This window comes from Neofelis nebulosa, chromosome 2 (assembly GCF_028018385.1).
Source record: "Neofelis nebulosa isolate mNeoNeb1 chromosome 2, mNeoNeb1.pri, whole genome shotgun sequence".
Lineage (NCBI taxonomy): Eukaryota > Metazoa > Chordata > Mammalia > Carnivora > Felidae > Neofelis > Neofelis nebulosa.
Genome location: NC_080783.1, coordinates 113,479,853 through 113,503,260, shown reverse-complemented (window position 1 = coordinate 113,503,260; position 23,408 = coordinate 113,479,853). Strand labels below are relative to the sequence as shown.

General features: G+C 39.5%; 1 protein-coding gene across 4 annotated transcripts in view; it reads left to right on the top strand.

Annotated features, from left to right (window-relative positions):
* Positions 1-23,408, top strand: part of PLEKHB2 (pleckstrin homology domain containing B2) — a 43,398-nt gene that overhangs the window by 8,048 nt on the left and 11,942 nt on the right. For 2 of the 4 annotated variants that reach the window (XM_058715675.1, XM_058715674.1), the window contains exons 2-6: positions 4,105-4,149; positions 9,447-9,599; positions 10,895-10,997; positions 16,773-16,812; positions 18,295-18,384. In XM_058715675.1, coding sequence (XP_058571658.1) covers positions 4,113-4,149; positions 9,447-9,599; positions 10,895-10,997; positions 16,773-16,812; positions 18,295-18,384 — 423 coding nt within the window. In that variant the 5' untranslated portion in view covers positions 4,105-4,112. Of the gene's footprint in view, positions 1-4,104; positions 4,150-4,615; positions 4,693-9,446; positions 9,600-10,894; positions 10,998-16,772; positions 16,813-18,294; positions 18,385-23,408 lie in introns of those variants that run through there. The other 2 variants (XM_058715676.1, XM_058715677.1) reach the window with 2 other exon arrangements.

Sequence of the window (23,408 nt, the reverse complement as noted above, 5' to 3'; positions counted from 1 at the left end):
TACCAGCAAAGTTGTAGGACAACTTTGCAGCCAAGTTTTATAATAATCGTATTGTGACTTGGTAGCTCCCAATACCTGCTAGTAATTTTTGGCCTATTCCCAGATATTTTCTTTTTCACATGAAATACAGACCAAGAATTCATGTTACGATGGTAGACACTTTACTATAATTACCTAGGATTTGGCATGAGTGAATGTGGTTTGATGTGCTGGGGTAATAACACAGCTGTTCGAGATGTAATGCTGTCTATAACATTGCATCACCCATCTGTTTAATTTATAAGTTTGACCTGTTGCTTTTACTAAAGTATAAGTACGTAAAAACGGGGACTTTGGCTTGGTCCCTGCTGTGTCCTTAGTGCCTACCACAGGCTGGGAACATATTAGCACTCAAAGGATATGTGTTGGATGAAAATATGGTGGTGTCCGTTTGGAACTAAATGATTATTTTAGGATGTTTTAGGTTCCAAGTTTTAGGAAACCAGTTCAACCCAGTTTAAATAATAAAAAAAAAAACGTTCATTTTGCCTAACAGAGAGCCTTGGATTAGGGTGGGTTTCCCTGCCAGTGCACCTGCATATCCACTGGGGGAAAGGGGGAGACATTGCCTTTCTGATTCTCATTCACCTGGGACTGTTTGAGCATCTAAATATATGGGAGAAAAATGGGGAAAGATGGAAAACTTCCTTTCTTGGTGAGGACAGATAGCATGAGTTGGCAGAAATTGCAAGGACATTAAGAACCTTTAGAGTATGAGATTTTGGAGATGCTGGAGTATAGGATGAACCAAGCTTGTGGAGCTCTTTTTGCAAAGGTTTGGAGAGGGGAGAATTTAGCCGTACTTAGATGTGGGAAAAATTAAAGGTGGGGAGACTAATTTGTTCTTTTCAGGTGCCTACTTGGGCTTTTGCTCTGTTTTGCTAACTAACCCTTAAAGAGAATACCTAAAAATGCTAAAGTAGAGAACCAAAGTGGCCCATAATTTCAGCCTCCAAAAAAAATCTATTTTTTTAATTAAAAAAATTTTTTAAGTAATCTTCATGCCCAACACGAGGCTCAAACTCATGATGTGAGATCAAGAGTTGCACTACCACGTGAGATCAAGAGTTGCTTTACCAACTGAGCCAGCCAGGCGCCTCTAAAATCTGTTGATTAAAAAAAAAGGATAGAAGTTGCTGGGTGATTCAGTTGCTCGAACGTCCCACTCTTGATCTCATTAGTTAGTTCAAGCCCTGCATTGGGGGCTTGAAATATCACAAAAAAGGTGTAATAGGACTGAATAGTCACTTTTCTTTTTTTTTAAGAGATTTTTTTTTTTAATTTTTTTTTTTCAACGTTTTTTATTTATTTTTGGGACAGAGACAGAGCATGAACGGGGGAGGGGCAGAGAGAGAGGGAGACACAGAATTGGAAACAGGCTCCAGGCTCCCGAGCCATCAGCCCAGAGCCTGACGCGGGGCTCGAACTCACGGACCGCGAGATCGTGACCTGGCTGAAGTCGGACGCTTAACCGACTGCGCCACCCAGGCGCCCCTGAATAGTCACTTTTCTGATACATACCCAGCATTGCCTCTCTCCTCTCTTCAGATACACATCCTTAGCAGTTTCTTCGATTTCCTTCCACAAAACAATTACGCAGGTATCAGCACATACTGTTCTACCCCCTTTTAAACATCTGCGAAATGATCTGTCATATGTGTGGAGGGCGTGTATCCTTTGAGTGGTCTTCTGATGTGGGGCACTTTGATTGGAGCTAGTTCTTTCCAGTATAAGCGATATTACCACAAATACGCAGATATGTTGGTGAACCTCTGCACATGTATCAATGAGGTATAATCCTAGTAATGGTGAAATCGCTGGGTCAGAGTTTATGAACATTTAAAATTTTGATAGATGTTGTCAAAGTTTCCTCCCAAAAGTTTGCAACATTTTTTGTTCCTGCCATCATACATACTCCTTTCTGGATATAATAGTGTTTTTCATTTGTGCCCATCTGATAGGTAATATTGTTAACTTGTGTTTTGAATTTTGTCTCTTGAATTGAGAGATAAATTGAATGACTTACAAATTTATTGCTCATTTATGTTTTTTTTTTTTGTGAACTGCCTGATGTAATCATTTGTTATATGTGAGTTTTGTACATGCAGGAAATTAGCTTGTTGCTGCCATATAATTGTAAATGTTTTTTTTTTTTTTTCCTTTTTTAAAGTTTATTTATTTTTGAGAGAGAGGGAGGGAGGGAAGGAGACAGATGGGGGGCTGGGAGGGGCAGAGAGCTGACAGCAGAGAGTCCAGTTTGGGGCTTGAACTCATGAACCTTGAGATCATGACCTGAGTCAAAGTCAGACACTTAACCGACTGAGCCACCCAGGCACCCTGTGTTTTCTCTTAATCTTTTATCTTTTTGACTTTTTATTTTGTCACTCAGATTTTTATTTTTATGGAGTTAAATTTATCTCACCTTTTCTTGACTTCTGGTGTTCTGCTTTGACCGGACCACTCTGCCTGTTGACACCAGTTCACATATGACTGGGCTGTGTGAAGTCAACTGGACATACCAAATATAAAGCTAAGGCAGCAGACCCCAGAGCCCCAGGACACTGGGCATGTTAGGAGAAGCTACAGGTCCTTGACAGAGTCTTAGTGTTCCTGGGGCTGCTTTATGTTTCTTGAGTGGCATTAGATTTCGTAAGGTGGGTAAGAGTGTTGAGGCCAAATCCTAGAGTGGAAGGTGGGGGGAGGGTTTATATTGACCCCACTGAGGAGGTATTAGGTAAATGCCAAGTGGCCAATTAGGTAAAATGGCTTTGGTCCCTTCCTCAGCTGACACAGAAAGGGATGAGAATGGAGAGATGGCTGTGATTTTGTGATGTAATAAGAAATATGTGAACTTCTAAAACCTTGTAATTTCTCTGGGATCCTGGGTGGCTCAGTTGGTTAAGTGTTTGACTTTGGCTCAGGTCATGGGTTTGAGCTCTGCGTCAGGCTCTGCACTGACAGCTCAGATCCTGGAGCCTGTTTTGGATTCTGTGTTTCCCTCTCTCTTTTTCTCTGCCCCTTCCCCACTTGTGCGTGCTCTCTCTCTTCCAAAAATAAACATAAAAAAAAAAAAAAACCTTGAAATTTCCTGAGATAGAGGTGCTAGGAGTGTCTTGTGATTCATAATAAGTCCCTTTCAGCCATACATAAGTTTATGCTAATGAGGTGACTTGGTGGGTCCCCAGATAATGGGGCTGGTTGCTGAGGGTCACTCTTGTGATTACAAGCTTAGAACATTCAGGGGCGCCTCGGGGACTCAGTCAGTTAAGCATCCAACTCTTGATTTCTGCTCAGGCTGTGATCTCACGGTTCATGAGTTCAAGCCCCTGCACTGTCAGCACAGAGCCCACTGGGGATTCTCTCTGCCCTTCCCCTGCTTACACACTCTCTTTCTCTCTCTCAAAATAAATAAATAAACTTAAAAGAAAAAAAAAAAAAAGCTTAGAACTTTCAGCCCCATCCCTGGACCTGCAGGGATGGGGAGAGCCTGGGTATTAAGTTCAGTCACCAGTGGCCAGTGATGTAATCAATCATGCCTACCTAATGGAACCTCCCTTAAAACCCCTAAATGCTGGGGTTCCAAGAGCTTCTGGGTTGATGATCGCATAGAGGTGCTGAGGGGGTGGTGTGCCTAGAGAAGGCACTTTGCCCTCACTCTTCCATCTTGTTCTTCTTGAGTTATATCCTTTATGATAAACAGGCAATGGTAAGTAAAATGCTTTTTCCTGAGTTCTGTGAGCAATTCTGGCAGATTATCAAATTTGAGGAGAGGTTGTGGGAACTCCCAGTTAGTAGGTCAAAAATACTGGAGACTCAGGACTTGTGTCTAAAGTGGGAGCACTCTTGTGGAACTGAGCCCGGAACCTGTGGGGTCGGATGCTAACTCCAGGTCAGAATTGGGTTGAATCAGTAGACATCCAGTTGGTGTCCTGAGATAGGGAGAATTGGTTATTAATGTTGGAAAGACCCCCACACGTTTGGTGTCAGAAGTGTTGTAAGTGAAAAACAGCTCATGTGGGCCATTCTCTTTTCTGGGTGTAACTTTGAACCTGGCTTTTTTTATAGGTGGAAAGATGGCATTTGTGAAGAGTGGCTGGTTGCTGCGACAGAGTAAGTACAGGACATGAGCACCTTGGTCTGGGTTTAGTGTTGCCTTAGGGTACATATTTATTTCTGTTGCTGAAACAGATCACACTTAAAAACAAATAGGGGGACTGGGTGGCTCCGTTGTTAAGCATCTGACTTCAGCTCAGATCATGATCTTGTGGTTTGTGAGTTCAAGCTCTGTGTCGGTCTCTGTGCTGACAGTTCAGCCTGGAGCCTGCTTCAGATTCTGTTCTCCCCCTCTCTCTCTGACCGCTTGCATTCTCTCTCTCTCTCTCTCTCTCAAAAACAAAAACAAAAAAAAAACAAATAGCAAAGTCTTATTAATATTGTTGCTCTGGATTTTCTCTTGGAAATTTTACAGCTCTGTGAGCTGTGTTTCTGTTCACACAGAGTTCTTTCTTGGTTGCTGCCTTGACAGAAACCAGAGAATGGTGGTAATCCCTGCTGGTTTTTCTCTTTTTCTCACTAGCATGCTGTATTATTCATGGCTGACCTGAGGCCCTGCTTGAATGTAACCAAGCTGAGCTCTGATATATTAGCATGGAGGTACTGCTCTTTTTGTGGGAAATACCTGTCTTGTTTGGAGATTGAACAGTGACTAAGATTCTGAAATACTGGAGACTTTAATTATAGGGATGAAGATTAGACCTGAGGGAATGAGTTTATTTAAAGAAGGTCTTTTGGATCTCCAAAAGGACTCTGCAGGATAGACTCAATTCTTTATGGAGTTGAATTCACATTCTTAGACTCATCTGTGTGTGTGATGATCTTTCATATACTGTCTGTTCATCTCTGAGACTGCCACTAGAAGTAGAATTCATGGTATGTTCTGGAGCAGGGAGACCTGACTGCTCATTGAAGAAGGAGTAAACAGATTATTCTGATGTTCTTCTAGAAACAGCAGAGTTAAGGGAAAAGTGACATCATTTATTACTCAAGAAAAAACCTGAGCTGTAGTTTACACTCTTTATTGTTGAGATACAAATTTCTGTATGGGGGATACTTTTAGAACTTAGCTAAAATGGAGACTAACTGTGAAGAATGGACTGCATACCTTAGATGGTTTATAAAAGCTATTATTTGTGAAGCTTGTTTGTGACCCTGGTATAAAGATTTTACGTATATTATGTAATCACAACAGCTCTTCTAGTAGAAGAAATTGAATGTCAGTGATAATTGGTAACTTGGTAACACAGGGTAGCAAACCTGTATTCAGACGCAGGACTGTGTCATTTCAACATTGACACACTTTCTACCAGGAGAGAAGCTTTCAGCTTATTTGTCCTGTCACTAGTTCTACATTCCCAGACCTGGAGCTGAACCAGGTGTCCTTCAAGGTCTGTGACAGTTCTGTATTCTAAGAATAGAGAGAGCCATTACAATGTTGGCTTTAAAAAGAAAGTCCTGGCATATTGGAGCCTAGCCCCAGGCTTTGTGTAAGTTTTCTTGTCTTGGATTTTGTGATCCTATCCTTCCCTAAATTGTCAGGGTATGAAGAGAGCCTTGCTCAGACCTTGAGGATATATGTGCCTTCCTTTCCTGGCCCTTTGGATTTTCTCTGGTTTTCTCCTTAGGCTTTACTGCGCCCTTGACTGAGGGCAGTCTCCCTGTCAGCGTAAGTGAACAGTGACCATTTTGACAATTGTTTTTTGCTCCCTCTCCCCACCCATCAGTGCCTAGCATGATGACGTACACAAAATAGATGTCTTTTAAATAAGTTGTATAGACTTTTTCAGTGTCCTGGTCCATGACAATCTCAAATCCGTATATTCAGAAGATTTACTCCATTTCCCCATCTGCCAATGTGTGGGTTGATTTTCCTTCTTTGAAAAAGCAGAACTATCAATCACAATAAAATAAAATGAGGTGAAATGCATTATATTCACTGGGTAGCAGAGGTACACAGATAATTACATGTTTGCAAAGAGGTCTCCCAGGCTCCTTTTCTTGCCATTGCCACATAGACCCTTAGGACCTCTGGGCTCTGGAGGACGCTTAATTTGGGAGTCTGCAGTCAGAGCTTCCGTGGCAGGTGAAATGTTTGGGTAGAACTCTCTAATCCAGTGATTCCACCTGTCTCTGTTTTGGTGGCTCTCTTGGGTGGTTTCTGTATAGCTCAGGGGCTGCCAATCACATGGATGCTAATGTCACTTATTTATCAGTTTGGGCCAGTGCTGTGGATGCCCCTCTCAGCAAGGAGGGTACCTGATAGTGGTAAAAAGTTTGGAAGGCTGATGTGTTGCCTATTTGGTTAACACTGGTAGCAGCCACAGGAGCATAAGGAGAGGTACACAGAATGGGATTTGTGCATGATGGCTGCCAACAACAGAGTGGGATCTATGGGAACAAAGGATATAGTACTTAGTGTCTGGGTGTGAGGAAAGGGTAGGAGTGACTTGGCCTTTTAGTTTTCCCTTCTCACTGACAGAGATATTTGAGTTTTATGAAGTTGAGTGCCTAGCCCTACAAATGACAGGATGAATTCCTTAAACTGAAAGGGACATGTGCGGTAGTAGTAGGGATGCACACAGGATGGGGGTCAGCGTCCTGGTTGTGGGTGCCTCCAGTGTCTGAGCCACCCTCCCACACCCATGGGCTTTAAGGGAAGGTGAATGTTAGAGAAGAATAGATGTGAAAGCCCTTAAAGAAAAAGAAAAACATATTTTCCCTAAAGTGGAAGATACTATTGTTATCTGTATATAGAGACTTCACAGTGCCATGTTTTCTGAACAGTCTAGCAAAGTTAAATAGTACTGGGAAAGTTTTGAGAAGATAAAATATTAGATGTTCATTTTCTATTTAAAAAATGTTTTTAAAAACAGTTGACACAATTAGTTTCAGGTATATAACTCTAATATATATATATATATATATATATATATATATATATATATATATATATGCCGTGCTCCCCACAAGTGTAGCTACCATCTGTCCCCATACATCACTATTACAGTGTCATTGACTTTACTCCTTATGCTGTGCTTTTTATTCCAGTGACTGACTCATTTCATATATTTTTTTTAGATTCCACATGTGAGTGGAATCATATGGTATTTGTCTTTATCAATCTGATTTATTTCATTTAACATAATACCTTCTAGGTCCATTCATGTCATTGCAAGTGGCACAGTCTCCTTTTTTTATAACTGTAATATTTCTTTGTATATAAACATTACATCTTCCTTTTCATGTTTGTCCATGGACACTTTGCAACTTAACGTTGCTTCCCTGTCTTGGCTATTGTAAGTAATGCTGTAGTAAACATAGAGGTGCATGTATCTTTTTGAGTGAGTGTTTTTGTTTTGTTTGTGTAAATACCCAGTAGAATTATTGGACTATATTGTCTTTTTATTTTTAATTTTTTGGGGAACTTCAATACCGTTTTCTGTAGTGACTGTACCAATATACATTCCCACCAACAGTGTACAAGGGTTCCTTTTTCTCTGCATCCTCACCAGTGCTTGTTAACAAAATCAAGGTGTTATTGAACTTTTTTTTGAAAATTTGGGCCTATTAATTTAGCAGCATTCTTAGTATCTTTAGCGTGAGCTGCATGTAGCCTTGGTACAGCACGGGTGTTTGTGCCATTGGAGTCTGCTTTCTTTTTCTTTTCTTTTCTTTTCTTTTCTTTTCTTTTCTTTTCTTTTCTTTTCTTTTCTTTTCATTTCTTTCTTTTCTCTTCTCTTCTCTTCTCTTTTTTCTTTTCTTTTCTTTTCTTATTTTTTTAATTTACATCCAAGTTAGCATATAGTGCGGCAGTGGTTTCAGAAGTAGATTCCTTAATGCCCCTTACCCATTTAGCTCATCCCCCCTCCCACAACCCCTCCAGTAACCCTCTGTTTGTTCTTCATATTTAAGAGTCTCTTATGTTTTGTCCCCCTCCCTATTTTTATATTATTTTTGCTTCTCTTTCCTTATATTTATCTGTTTTGTATCTTAAAGTCCTCATATGAGTGAAGTCATATATATTTGTCTTTCTCTGACTAATTTCGTTTAGCATAATACCCTATAGTTCCATCCATGTAGTTGCAAATGGCAAGATTTCATTCTTTTTGATTGCCGAGGAATACTCCATTGTATATATATACACCACATCTTTATCCATTCATCCGTCGATGGACATTTGGGCTCTTTCCATGCTTCAGCTATTGTTGATAGTGCTGCTATAAACATTGGGGTGCATATGCCCCTTCGAAACAGCACATCTGTATCCCTTGGATAAATACCTAGTAGTGCAATTGCTGGGTTGTAGGATAGTTCTATTTTTAACTTTTTTGAGGAACCTCTGTACTGTTTTTCAGAGTGGCTGCATCAGTTTGCATTCCCACCAACAATGCAAAAGAGATCCTCTTTCTCTGCATCCTTGCCAACATCTGTTGTTGCCTGAGTTGTTAATGTTAGCTATTCTGACTGGTGTGAAGTAGTATCTCATTGTGGTTTGATTTGTATTTCCCTGATGATGAGTGATGTTGAACATTTTTCATGTGTCGGTTGGCCATCTGGATGTCTTCTTTGGAGAGGTGTCTATTCATGTCTTTTGCCCATTTCTTCACTGGATTGATTTTTGGGTGTTGAGTTTTGATAAGTTCTTTATAGATTTTGGATACTAACCCTTTATCTGATATGTCATTTGCAAATATCTTCTTCCATTCCGTCCGTTGCCTTTTAGTTTTGCTATTGTTTCCTTAGCTGTGCAGAAGCTTTTTATTTTGATTAGGTCCCGATAGTTCATTTTTGCTTTTGTTTCCCTTGCCTCTGGAGATGTGTTGAGTAAGAAGTTGCTGTGGCCAAGATCAAAGAGGTTTTTGCCTGCTTTCTCCTCGAGGATTTTGATGGCTTCCTGTCTTATGTTTAGGTCTTTCATCCATTTTGAGTTTATTTTTGTGTATGGTGTAAGAAAGTTGTCCAGGCTCATTCTCCTGCATGTTGCTGTCCAGTTTTCCCAGCACCACTTGCTGAAGAGACTGTCTTTATTCCATTGGATATTCTTTCCTGCTTTGTCAAAGATTAGTTGGCCATATCCTTGTGGGTCCGTTTCTGGGTTCTCTGTTCTTTTCCATTGATCTGAGTGTCTGTTCTTGTGCTGGTACCATGCCGTCTTGAGGACTACAGCTTTGTAATACAGCTTGAAGTCCAAGAAATCTGCTTTCATCTCTATTTTGATGTAGTGCTCTGGGCATTTGTATGCAGGTATACTTGTGGGGCCAGAGGAAAGTTTCCTGTTTCTGTTACCTGTGGGTTAGAGGATAAAGTCCTTACTGTTTTAGCGTAAAGCAAATCTCTCTCATTTTTTTCAGGTACTATTTTGAAGCGTTGGAAGAAGAATTGGTTTGACCTGTGGTCAGATGGTCACCTGATCTATTATGATGACCAAACTCGGCAGAGTGTTGAGGATAAGGTCCACATGCCGGTGGACTGCATCAACATCCGCATGGGGCACGAGTGTCGGGGTAAGTGAAAGTGAGTCTGTCGTGGCCGGCTTCTGTCCTCTTCCTTTCCCCATTCTTGGTGGGAATTGAATCCTCTTTCTTACTCATTTTGCTTTCATTAGCAGACCAAAGAAGGGTTTCATTTGGGAGGTAACCACGGTGGACACCTAGATACTTGCTTGAATCATGAATCATATGGTTGGGGCAGATTGAATTTTCTCATCTGAATTAAACCCAGCAGTTCACATTCCTTGTTGTCCCATGGAGAAGGTGGGGAAACAGAGTTCTGGGATCCCCAGGAAGAATGGAACCAACATAGGCAGTATAGGTTTTGTGACTCGGAACGAGCATCTTATTGATGACAACATCAGTCGGTTACTTAAAAATCCATGATACTTTGGTTTTTGGAATTATCCCTTATATTCATTTTAAAGGAACAGATTTTTAATAAGTATAGACTTAGATTTTTAATTTTTAGAGCGACAACATGAGTGGAGAAGGGACAGAGAGAGAGAAGGAGAGAGAGAATCCCAAGCAGGCTCCACACTACCAGCACAAAGCCTGATGTGGGGCTTGAACTCACGAACCATGAGATTATGACCAGAGCTGAAACCAAGAGTTGGACACTTAACTGACTGAGCCACCCAGGCACCCCTCTATTTCTAATTAATGGCATTTATAGACTTCCCAGTTTATTAGCTCTGTTTCTGTTTGGAATAAAGAATCTGTTTTAGTAAACATTGATGTTTGAAACATCCTGCTCTTACATAATAGGTTTTGAATTAAAGAGTCACAAGTGGCATATGTGCCTGTAGTAAGTATTGGTATTGTAACATCTTACTCCTACATGTTAGGTCTTGAAACACCAGTGTCCATGGGCCAGCTGTTGAAATCTACCTAAACCAAGCTCAAATATCATAGACCTTATTTCTTGGTACACATGAATTGTGTGTACACAATTAAAATATGATTTTCACTTTTAAAGCAATGATCCAGTTTAGTGTTTCCTGTGAATAAAAGCAGTAAGTATTCTGTTACCTGATGCTTTGTAACACTTTTCATTGTGTGGGGTTTATTCTTGTAATATCTGGGCTCTTCTGTACATCTCCATATGTGAATTGCCTTTTAGAAGGAACCTAAGTTTAATTGGAACAGAGTTGTGATTTATGTGCTTGGTTCTGTGGAGCAGGACAAAGATGTTTTGTAATTGGAATGTTCTGAAGTACTGGTCTTCTGCTTATCAGAGCTGTTAGGTAAGAATAAATCTTGAAAAAAAACCTATGTAAATATTTCTTTATTCTACTTATGTTTCATAGATATTCAGCCTCCAGATGGGAAGTCAAAAGACTGTATGCTGCAGATTGTTTGCCGAGATGGGAAAACTATCAGTCTTTGTGCAGAAAGCACAGATGATTGTTTGTAAGTTTGGGTTTTTTTATGTGTATAATTTAAAAAGTGTCCTGTTTTATTTCTAGTTATCAGGAAGGGAGAAGCATGAGAATGGAGTTTTCTTTCAGGCATCAGAATAAGTGACTGAGAGGATGTGTGAAAGAAATGTAACAGGGCCTTGTTCCATCTCTAACTCTGGTCCTAGTTTCTGTGTCTCCAGAGCTGTCCGGGTGAGATCCCCGTTATAGTGGGAATGACAGGAGGTATTAGCATGTAGTCATTCTGCATGTGCTCTTTTTTCTTCTCTAGATGCACATTGGGTAATGGGCGTAGTTGAATGGGTTCTTAGAGCTTGTTCTTTTTATGTAAATGTCTTTTTAAAAAGCACGGACATCTGTATTATGAAGTCTTTCCCTTCCTTTGATGGTTCTTATTCCATCTGCCTTCTCTGAAGAAGGGATATGGAGCCAACACTGATTAGATGAAATTTGGGGGGGTGGGGTGGAAGAGTTTTTTTCTTTCTGGCCACTCTGTATCACTCCCATGGACATTGTGAGAGTTCACTAACAGATTATTGTGATTTTTCATTTATATTAAAACATTCATATGTAAGTGACATTTTCATATAATCCAGAGAAGTTTGTCAGAGTGCCTGCTCTGCATTTCACATACATGTTCCTCTTCAATATAAACATTTATTCCATGCTAAACTCTAGAGTTTATTTTAAATCCCGTCTGTAGCTACTTTTTTACACTCTTCTTTTATCAGTGAATCTTCAGTGATACTTTCTGGAAGAGATACTGCTTTCCAATAGACTGATGGAGAAATGACTGCATGTCCAGCCAGTTTACTACTTTTTTTATAAATCGGGTCTATATATTATTAGTATCTAACAATTTAAACATGCATTTTGAACACTCACTTGGCCCTACGCACTGTGCTAACTGCTTTATATATGGTATTTAATGCTCACCATATCTTACAAGGTAGATGCTGTTCTTGTTACAAGAAATTTAGGTTTGGGGTGCCTATGTGGCTCAGTCAGTTAAGCATTTGACTTTGGCTCAGGCCATGGTCTCATGGTTCATGAGTTCAAGCCCACATTGGGCTCTGCACTGACGGTGTGGAGCCTGCCTGGGATTCTCCCTCTCCCTTTCTCTTTGCCCCTCCTCCACTTACATGTCTGTGCTCTTTTCAAAATAAGGAAATAAACTTAAAAAAAAAAAACAGAAGAAACAGGCTTAGGTTAATTTCCTATATCACTTTTTTAATGCTCCTATAATAAATCATCCTGAGGTTAGTGGCTTCAAACAGTACAAATTTATGATTACATTTCTGGAGGTCAAGAGTCCAACCATCGTTGGTAGGGCCATGATCCCTTCTAGAGGCTCTAGGGGACAATCTGTTTCCTTGCCTTTTCCAGCTTCTAGAGGCTTCCTGGTTTCTTGGCTTCTGGGCTGAGCCCTTCTCTTGTGGTCATCTCTTTGGTTCTTTGCATCTGGGGAAGGTTATATGCTTTTAAGGACTTAATGAATAGTTTGGACCAATGTGGATAATCCAGGGTAATCTCCCTATCTCAAGGTCCTTAATTTGAATTCTATCTGTAGAGTCCCTTTCCCCTGTGAAGTAACATTCACAGGTTTTGGGGATTAGGAGGTGGACATCATTCTGCTTACCACACTTCCCAAGATTTTAGAGCTAGTAGAATAGACTGAGGATTTGAACCTTTGTCTCCAGAGCTGCTGTGGAGCTGTGCTCTACTGTACACTAAGGTGTCAAATGGAATGTTCTTTTAAGTAGTGGAAAAAATATCTGGAATTAGCAGTAGTTAAACCAGTGATGTTTATGACCTCAATAAATGTGAATTGGTTAAATTTCCCTTAAAAAAAGTAAGATCTGAGATTGGGTAAAAAATACAGAGTATAACTTGTCTATTAACAAGAAACAAACTTGAAATAAAATGAGAATGCTAATAGAGTAAAGAATAGGAGAATGTTAGTTTGTTGTGGGCCACAAACTGGGTGCCTTAAAACAACAAATGTATTCCCTCACAGTTTTGGAAGCTAAGAGTCTGAGCTCAATATGTCAGCAGAGCCATGTTCCCTCTGAGACCTTTCAGTAGAACCCTTCCTGCCTCCTCCTAGTTTGGGTTGTGGCTGGTAATTCTTGGCATTCCTTAGCTTGCCACTGAATCAGTCCAATCTCTGCCTTTTGTTTCTCAGATTCCACAGATGAGTGAAATAATATGATGTTTGTCTTTCTCTGACTGGCTTATTTCACTTAGCATTATACTCTCTAGATCCACATATGTATATATGTTTATATATACACATACACATATATATACCACATGTTCTTTATCCATCTATTGCTAGACACCTGGGGTGTTGTTTGGTCACTAAATGCTGCAATAAACATAGGGGTGCATGTATCTTTTCATATTCTTTGGGTAAATTACTCAGTAGTGTGATTATGGAATTATACAGTGGTTCCATTTGAATTTTTTTCCTCTTTTTTTAAAAAGAATTTTAAAAAATTATTTTTGAGAGAAGGAGAGAGAGTGTGAGTTGGGGAGGGGCAGAGAGTGGGACAGAGGATCAGAAGCAGGCTCTGTGCTGACAGCAGAGAGCCCAATGTGAGGCTCAGACTCAACAAACCGTGAGATCATGACCTCAGCCGAAAATTGAGAGTTGAATACTCAATCAACTGAGCCACCCAGGCACTCCTCCATTTTGAATTTTTGAGGAATCTCCATATTGTTTTCCACAGTGGCTACACTAGTTTGCGTTCCTACCTACAGTGCACAAGGGTTCCTTCTTCACATCTTTGCCAACACTTACTGTTTCTTGTGTTGTTGATTTTAGCCATTCTGACAGGTGTGATGTGATATCTCGTTAAAGTTTTGATTTGCATTTCCCTGATGATGAGGGATGTTGAGCATCTTTTCATGTGTCTGTTGGCCATCTGGATGTCTTTGGAGAAATGTCTGTTCACATCTTCTGCCCATTTAAAAAAACTTTTTTTTTTTTTTAACATTTATTCATTTTTGAGAGACAGAGACAGCGCGCGAGCAGGGGAGGGGCAAGAGAGAGAACGAAACACAGAATCCGAAGCAGGCTCCAGACTCTCTCAGCACAGAGTTCGAGGCGGGGCTCAAATCCATAAACCATGGGATCATGACCTGAACTGAAGTCAGATGCTTAACTGATTGAGCCACCCAAGCGCCCCTCTTCTGCCCATTTTTTAATTGGATTATTTTTGGGGGGTGTTGAGTTTGGTAAGTTTTTTATATATTTTGTATACTAACCTTGCATTGGATATATACCATTTGCAAATATCTTCTCCCATTCAGTAGGTAGTTTTGTTGGTTGCTTCCTTTACTGTGGGGAAGCTTTTTGTTTTGATGGAGTCCTAATAGTTAATTTTTGCTTTTGTTTCCCTTGCGTTAGGAGTCCTATCAAGAAAGAAATTGCCATGGCCAGTGTCAGAGAAATTACTGCCTGTGTTCTGCTCTGGAATTTTTATGGTTTCAGGTCTCACATTTAGGTCCTTAATCCATTTTATTTTTGTGTATGGTGTAAGAAAATGGTCCAGTATCAGGAAAAAGCTCTTTAACATTGGTTTTGGCAGTGAATTTTTGAATATGACACCAAAAGTGCAAGCAGCAAAGGAAAAGGAAACACATGGGATTACATCAAACAGTAAAACTTTTAAAAAAACATTTAGTTAAAAAATTTTTTTTTAAAGTTTATTTATTTTGAGAGAGAGAGAGGGAGAGAGAGAATCCCAAGCAGGCTCCACACTGTCAGCACAGAGCCTGACTTGGGGCTTGATCCCTTGAACCGTGAGATCATGACCTGAGCTGAACTCAAGAGTCAGACACTTAACTGACTGAGCCACCCATGCACCCCAAACTGTAAAGCTTCTGCACAGCAAAAGAAACCCATCGGTAAAATGAAAAGGCATCGTATGGAATAGGAGAAATTATTTGTAAACCATCCACACGATAAGGGTTTAGTATTCAGAATATATAAGAATTTGTATAACTTCATAGCAAAAAATCACAATTTTTAAAAATGGGCAAAAGACTTGAATAGATACTTTTCCAAAAATGTACAAATGGCCATAGGTATGGGGAAAGATGCTCAACCTCAGTAATCACCAGGAAAGGCAAAACAAAATCATAATGAGATTACCTCACATCTCTTAGAATGGCTGTTGTCAAAAAGACAAAAAGGTAAATGTTGTGAGGAAGTAGTGATAAGGGAGCCCTGTGCACTGTTGGCAGGAATGTAAATTGGTATAAGCCACTATGGGTACATTATGGAGGTTCCTCAAAAAAACTGAAAGTAGAACCATCATATGATATAGCAATTCCCTTCTGGATATATGTCTTGAAGGAAATGAAATCCTTATCTTGAAGAGATTTCTGCAGCCACATGTTCACTGCAGCATTATTCATAGTATCCAAGACATGAAACAGCCTAAGCAGTTGTTGATGGATGATAGATAAGGAAAATGTGATACACACACACACACACACACACACACACACACACACACACCACATACATTGAATATTATTCAATTAAGGAAAACAGAAGGGAATCCTGTGTTTTACAACAATATGGATGGATCTTGAGGGCATTGTGCTAAATGAAATAAGTAAAACAGAGAAAGACAATTACTATATGTCTCACTTGTAGAATCTAAAAAAGCCAAATTCCTAGAAAAAGATAGTAGAATGAATCGTGGTTGGGGGAAATGGGGAGATGTTGGTCAAAGTATACAAACTTCCAGCTATATGATGACTAAGTTCTGGGCATCTAGTTCTGGGCATGTAGTATTGTGATTATAATTAGCAAATACTTGTTACATGCTTGAACAAGTTAAGGGACTAGGTTTTAAGTGTTATGATCAGAAAAAATAAGTAATTATGTGAGGGGATGAAGGTATGAATCATATTGTCATCATTTTGCATCAAATCATTACATTGCATACTGTAAACTTACATGTAATATGTCAATTTCTCAAGCTGGCAAAAAAGTACTAGGACTGTTTTCAATCACAAAAAAATTGCTGACAATCTGAATCTCTTATCATGGAACATTATGTAGCCATTAAAAAAATGCAGTTGGTATTATGCTAAGTGAAATAAGTCAGGCAGAGAAAGACAGATACCATATGTTTTCATTCATGTGGATCTTCAGAAACTTAGCAGAAGACCATGGGGGAGGGGAAGGGGAAAAAACAGAGAGGGAGGGAGGCAAACCATAAGAGATTCTTAAATACTGAGAACAAACTGAGGGTTGATGGGGGATGGGGGAGAGGGGAAAGTGGGCGATGGGCATTGAGGAGGGCATCTGTTGGGATGAGCACTGGGTGTTGTATGGAAACCAATTTGAAAATCAATTAATTTAAATAATAAAATCCCAGAATCAATCAATAAGTCAATAAATTAAAATGCGGTAGATCTGTGTGTGTGACATGAACTGACAAAGCAAGTTGCAGTAGAGTTAAACATGTGCATTTTTTTATACTTACTAAAGAGTAAAGCAAAAACTGTATAGTAATAGAGTAGGCTTTAAATACTATATAGTGTATGCGCCACAGATACATATTGTTTCGCATATTGTGTATTGTGCAGATCTCAGATGATTTGATTGAGTGGGTCTTGGGGTAAGGACAGAAGGCCTGTTCTTGAAACAAACTTTTCCAGAAATTTTGATGCCGACACAGGTTTGAGAATCCTTGAGGTAGATGTTGGATTGCCTTAAATAAGCATCCCTTTTTCTTTTCTCCAGGGCCTGGAAATTTACACTGCAGGATTCCAGGACAAACACAGTAAGTTGCTAAGGGCAATCACCTGTAACGTTTTTGCCTTGTCTTGCTGTAACAAATGGGATGATAGGGGATTAAGAAAGGGAAATGGGGATGGGTTTCTTGACCGTCCAACCATGGCTGAGCACTCATAGCTGGGCAGGGCACCTTTTACTGATATGAGAGTAAGCTAGATTTTGCCAAACCTTTTAAGGCAGGAGGATCCCTGCCAGTACAGGCAACACTGGTCCTAATATTGTCTTCCAGAAGTGTCTGTATCTCAGAAAGTTTTGCAGCACTTTGAATTCTGCTGTAGTTTACAGAGAAGGCTCAAAAAGGACCAGAGTCCATTCATGGCACCCCAGCCTTGTGAAACAAGCATTTTGGGGACTTGTGCTTGATTCTAGTTCTGCTTCTGACCTTAGGAAGTCACTGAGATAGTAAACCCCATTTGTAGGGGTCTAATGCCATTTTTGTGTCCGAGAATCAAGGCAACTTCCTCTGCAGGAAACATTTTTATTCTTCAGATAAGATTTTATTTTTCCCTATAAAGGGAGGAAAAGAAGAAGGTAGATGAAGCTTATAAAATAATTTGTACAGGTAGGAAAAGTAAAAAAGACTTAATATCCAAATGTCATTGTTTCCTACTCTGTTAGCCCAAGACAGTTCTTCCTGTAAGCCTACTCTGCAACTCCAGTTAGCTTTTTTTTCACAAAAATCTTGGCTGAAATTAGTGTTAATGATCCATACTGTTGGGGCTAAGATCCCAAGATGATTCTTTGCATGGATTTATTATTATTTTTTTAAGTTTATTTTTTTATTTTGAGAGAGAGAGAGAGAGAGTGCACACGTGCTCACAGGGAGGGGCAGAGAGAGAGAGGAAGAGAGCATCCCAGGCAGGCCCTGTGCACCATCAGCGTGGAGCCAGACATGGGGCTCAAACCCACGAGAACCATGAGATCATGGCCTGAGCCGAAATCAAGTGTCAGATGCTTAACTGACTGAGCCACCCAGGTGCTCCTGGAATTTTTTTTAAAAGAGTACATAGATTTTTCTTTTTCCACTGGGAAGTAATTTAATGAAGGAATTTTTTTTTTAGTGCAAAAAACAGGCTGTGTGTGTAGGACAATCCCTGACTGCTGTGTCTTCAGATTGTAGGATTTATATTTAACAGAAGGGTTGTTGAGAGTGGTGCCACATCTTTGAAAAGGCCTGGATAATGGTAGACTCTGGCCTCCTTAGTCAGTGAGAGCTCCATTCCTGCCTTCTGCAGATGGCTGAGGAGGACAGCCTCCTCCCGAATTCAGAGGACAGGAGAGTGCAGGATTAGAGGGGGTTGTGGGGAGATACTCTTGTTCACTGCTTTTCAGAGACCTGTTGTATTTGCTGTTCTAATTTTTAAAATTTTGCTGAATAGAAAGGATATGTATACGTACAGAATCATGAGAGCCTGTATATGGTTGCTTTGTGACAGAAAGCTGTTTTTCATTCTCTCTCCTCTCATAGGCTTATGTTGGCTCAGAAGTCCTGTATGATGAGACAGCTGTGGCTTCTTCCCCTCCTCCTTACACAGCCTATGCTGCACCAACCCCTGAGGTAGGGAGCAAATCTTGGTGTTTTGGAATCCAAGTTTTAGGGAGGTTGGGGTCTCTGTGCTACTCTTCTCCCCACCCCTCCCAACTGTGCTACTCTCCTTTTTAAGAAACAAAACAAAAAAAACCCTTGAACCAGTATCAGAGAAATTAAAAATGCACTCAACCCTTTTCTTTAAACTTTTTAAAAAACAGATTATTGTCATTGTTTGCTTTCATAAAATAAAGCTATTGCTTTATAATCTCCATGGTTACATTTTGTTTTTAAGATAGGCCTGATAATGATTCATGGTTGTTTTTTTTTTTATTAAAAAAATGGTTTTTTTAATGTTTATTTGTTTTTGAGAAAGGGAGAGAGACAGAGTGTGAGTGGGGAGGAGCAGAGAGAGAGGGAGACACAGAATCTGATGCAGGCTCCAGACTCTGAGCTGTCAGTGCAGAGCCTGACGCAGGGCTCGAACCCACAAACCATGAGATCATGACCTGAGCCAAAGTCGGATGCTTAACCGGCTGAGCCACCCAGGCGCCCCTTTAATTTAAAAAAAAAAAAAAAAAAACGTTTATTTATTATTGAGAGACAGAGCATGAGCAGGGGAGGGGCAGGGAGAGGAGGAGACACAGAATCCGAAGCAGGCTCCAGACCCTGAGTTGTCAGCACAGAGCCCAACGCGGGACTCGAACTCACAAACCATGAGATCATGACCTGAGCCGAAGTCAAACGCTCAACCGACTGAGCCACCCGGGCGCCCCTAATTTTTTTTTTTTTAATGTTTGTTTATTTTTGAGAGAGAGAGAGAGAGAGAGACAGAGACAGAGTGTGAGCAGGGGAGGGGCAGAGAGAGAGGGAGACACAGAATTTGAAGCAGGCTCCAGGCTTTGAGCTGCCAGCACAGAGCCCGACACGGGGCTTGAACTCATGAACTGTGAGATCATGACCTGAGCCAAAGTCAGATACTGAACTGACTGAGCCACCCAGACGCCCCCTAGAAATGATTCATGTTAATCATAGTTGCTTTGATAATATGATATTGATGATTTTTATACTTAATGAATTACTTGAATTTTCTGTATAACCAGAAAAGATGCTTTATTTTTATTTTTACTTAAAAGATTCTGTTTATTTTGAGAGAGAGAGCAAGCAGGGGAGAGGCAGAGAGAGGGAGAGAGAGAGAATCCCAAGCAGACTCCACATTGTCAGTACGGAGCCCAACGTGGGGCTCAATCTCATGAACTGTGAGATGGTGACCTGAGCCGAAATCAAGAGTCAGATGCTTAACTGACTGAGCTACCCAGGAGCCCTACTTTTTTTACTTTGAAAAAAACAAAACTCAAGAAAAAAATCACATATCAAATACCTTAGGAGTATCTCCTAGTTAGATGTGTTAAGTGTTCAGTGCTACATATAGAAGTCTCTGTTGTGGGAGGGACTTCTGTTTTGTTTTGCTTTTTTAACTTTTAATAATTATAGATTTACAGGAAGTTCCAAAAATAATATGGAAAGATCTCATGTACTCCTCATTCAGCTCCTCAGTTGTTACATGTTACATGAAATCAAACCCAGGAATTTGAAATTGGCAAAATGTTTATGTCTGGTTTCGTGTCATTTTATCATATGTGTAGGTTTGTGTAACCAGCCCTTCAATCAAGATATAAAACTGTTGATAAAATCTTCCCGCTACACCCTTACATAGTTATACCCTCATTCCCCTTTCTAACTCCCATCAACCACTGATTTGTTGATTTGTTCTCTGTCTGTATAATTTTGTTATTTCCACAATGTTATATAAATAGAATCATACAGCATGTGATCTTTTTTAAAAATTTTTTTTTAATGTTTATTTAATTTTTGAGACAGAGAGAGAGAGAGAGCATGAACGGGGGGGGGGGGGGGGCGGTGGGTGGGTCAGAGAGACAGAGAGACACAGAATCCCAAGATGGCTCCAGGCTCCGAGCTGTCAGCACAGAGCCCGACAAGGGGCTTGAACCCACAGACTGTGAGATCATGACCTGAGCCGAAGTCGGATGCTTAACCGACTGAGCCATCCAGGCACCCCTGATCTTTTTGAGTTTGATGTTTTTCACTTAGTACAGTTCCCTTGAGACCCAGCCAAATTCTTGCATGTATACCTCATTAAGTATTGATGGATTTTACTTGGGGTTGTTTCAAAGTTTTGGCTATTACCACTAAATGTACTGTGAATTCTCCTCATGTATAGTCTTTTATATAGGCATAAAGTTTTATTTCTTTGGGGAAAATGCCCCAAAATGGAAATTTGGGTCTATTATATGGTAAGTACATGGTTAATTTTTTAAAAAGCTAAGAAACTACTTTCCAGAATGACTCTACTGTTTCACTTATGTGAATAATCCAGTTTCTCTGCATCTTTCCCAGCATTCAATGCTGTCACCATTTTTTAATTTTAGCTGTTCTTACAGGTATGTAGTGATATTTCATTCTAATTTTAATTTGCATTTCCCTAATAACTAGCGATGTTGGACATCTTTTTATGTGCTTTTTTTTTGCCATTGTATATCCTGTTCAGTAAAATGTCACTTCATGTCTTTTGCTTGTTTTCTAATTGTATTATTATTTCTTTTAACATTGAGTTTTGAGAGTTCTTTGAGTTTGAGATAGGAACACTTCGTCAGATATGTGGTCTGGAGCATTGTGTTACTATCCTCTTAACAGTACCTTTCATGGAGTTTTAGTTTTCATGCAGTCTAGTTTATCAGTTTTTATGGTTTGTGCTTTTGTTGTCGTTTCATACTTCCCCCAAGACCAGGTTTCCTAAGGTTTTCTCCTGTGCTATTTTTTGAAAGTTTCATAGTGCCAGGATTTACATGCAAGGTGTTAGGGTTAGGGTTCATTTTTTTTGAATATGAATGTCCACTTATTCAACTACAATTTGATGAAAAGTCCTTTCTGGAATTGCTTTTGCATCTCTGTGAAAATTCACTTGGCTGTATTTGTGTGTGTCTATTTCTGGGTTCTCTGATTGTTCTATTGATCTATGTGTTTTTCTTCCTCTTACACCACACTGACTTGATTACTGTAGCTGTATAAGTCTTAAAATTGGGTAGACTGATCCCCCACTTTATCCTTTTCAGAATTCCCTGAACTATTCTGGTTCTATTTCCTTTCCATATGATGTGTCTAAATCTACAACAACATCTTCTTGATAGATTTTGAAAAAAATTGTTTTAAACCTATGTATCAGGTTTTTGGGGGGAGAATTGACATATTATGTTGAGTTTTTCAGTCAGTGAACATGGACTGTTTCTATTTAGATCCTCTGATTTTTTTCATCAGCATTTTGTAGTTTCAGTATAAAAATCTTGGGCATGTTTTGTTAGATTTACACTTACGTATTTTTTTTTGATCGTTGTCTATGGTATTATGTTTTAAATTTTAATTTCCCCAAGTTCATTGATTTTTGTTTATTGATCTTATAGCTTGTGAACTTACTAAGCTCACCTGTTGGTTCTAGAAGTAGTTTTTTGTACATTCTCTGGGATATTCTACAATAGACGCAATCATGTCATCTGTAAATAGGGAGAGTTTTCTTTCCAGTCTGTGTGCCTTCTATTTCTTTGCCCTGGTTAGAACTTCTAATGTTATGTTGAATAGCAGTGGTAATAGCAGTCATCCTTGTCTTGTTCTTGATTTTAAGGGGAATGCATTCGGTTTTTCTACATTACATGTGATGTGAGCTGTAGTTTTTGAAGATGTTCAATAACAAGTTGAGAAAGTTCCTTTTCTAGTTTTCTGAGTTTTATCATGAATAGGCGTTGAATTTTGTCAAATACCTTTTCTGCATCAATTGGCATGGTCATGTGATTTTTTTTTTAAACCTCTGTCAATATGATGGATTATACTGATTGATTTTCAAATATTGAACCAGAGTTGCATCCCTGTAATAAACCTCTCTTAGTTGGGTGTATAATTCTTTTCTTTTATTGCTGAATTCTGTTTGTTAATATTCTTACAGATTTTTGCGTCTATATTCATGAAGGATATTGGTCTGTAGTTTTTTTGTATTCTTATTTGGTATTAGGTCATACTGGCTTTACAGAATGAATTTTGGGAAGTGTTCCTGCTCTTCTGTTTTCTAGAAGAGATTATATAGAATTTGTGTTAATTCTTTTTTAATTTATTTTTAAAAAATTTTTTAAATGTTTGTTTTTGAGAGAGACAGAGACAGAGTGCCAGCAGGGGAGGGGCAGAGAGAAAGGGAGACACACAATCTGAAGCAGGCTCCAGGCTCTGAGCTGTTAGCACAGAGCCTGATGCGGGGCTCAAACTCACCAACCCTGAGATCGTGACCTGAGTTGGAAGTTGGATGCTTAACTGACTGAGCTACCCAGGCGTCCCATGTTAATTCTTTTTTAAAATATTTGGTAGAAATCTCCAGTGAAACAGTCTGGGCCTGAAGATTTTGAGGGTGGGGTATTTTTAATTACAAATTTTATTTTTTTAAAATGTTTATCTATTTTTGAGAGCGTGCAAGTGGGGGAGGTGCAGAGAGAGAGGGAGACACAGAATTGGAAGCAGGCTCCGTGCTCTGAGCTGCCAGCACAGAGCCCCATGTGGGGCTCGAACTCATGGACCCTGAGATTATGACCTGAGCCGAAGTCGAATGTTTGACTGAGAGCCACACAGCCGCCTCCAAATTCTATTTTCTTGAGAGTTATAGTACTGTTCATTTTCTGTTTCATATTGTAGTGGATTATCATAATGTAATGTCCCTTTCTGTTTCTGGCAATTTTCTTTAGTCTGATGTTTGCTCTGATATTAATATAGTCACTTCTTCTTGCTTTTCACTGTTTGTGTGGTATCTCTTCCCATCTTTTTTTTTTTCAACCTACATATTTCATTTGAAGTGAGTTTCTCATAGATAACATGTATGTGAGTTTTCCCTATCTGACATCTGACAAATCTCTATTTTGTAATTAGTATATTTAGACCATTTACATTTAATGTAATTTTTGATATATTAGGTTTAAGTATGCCATTTTGTTTTTTGTTTC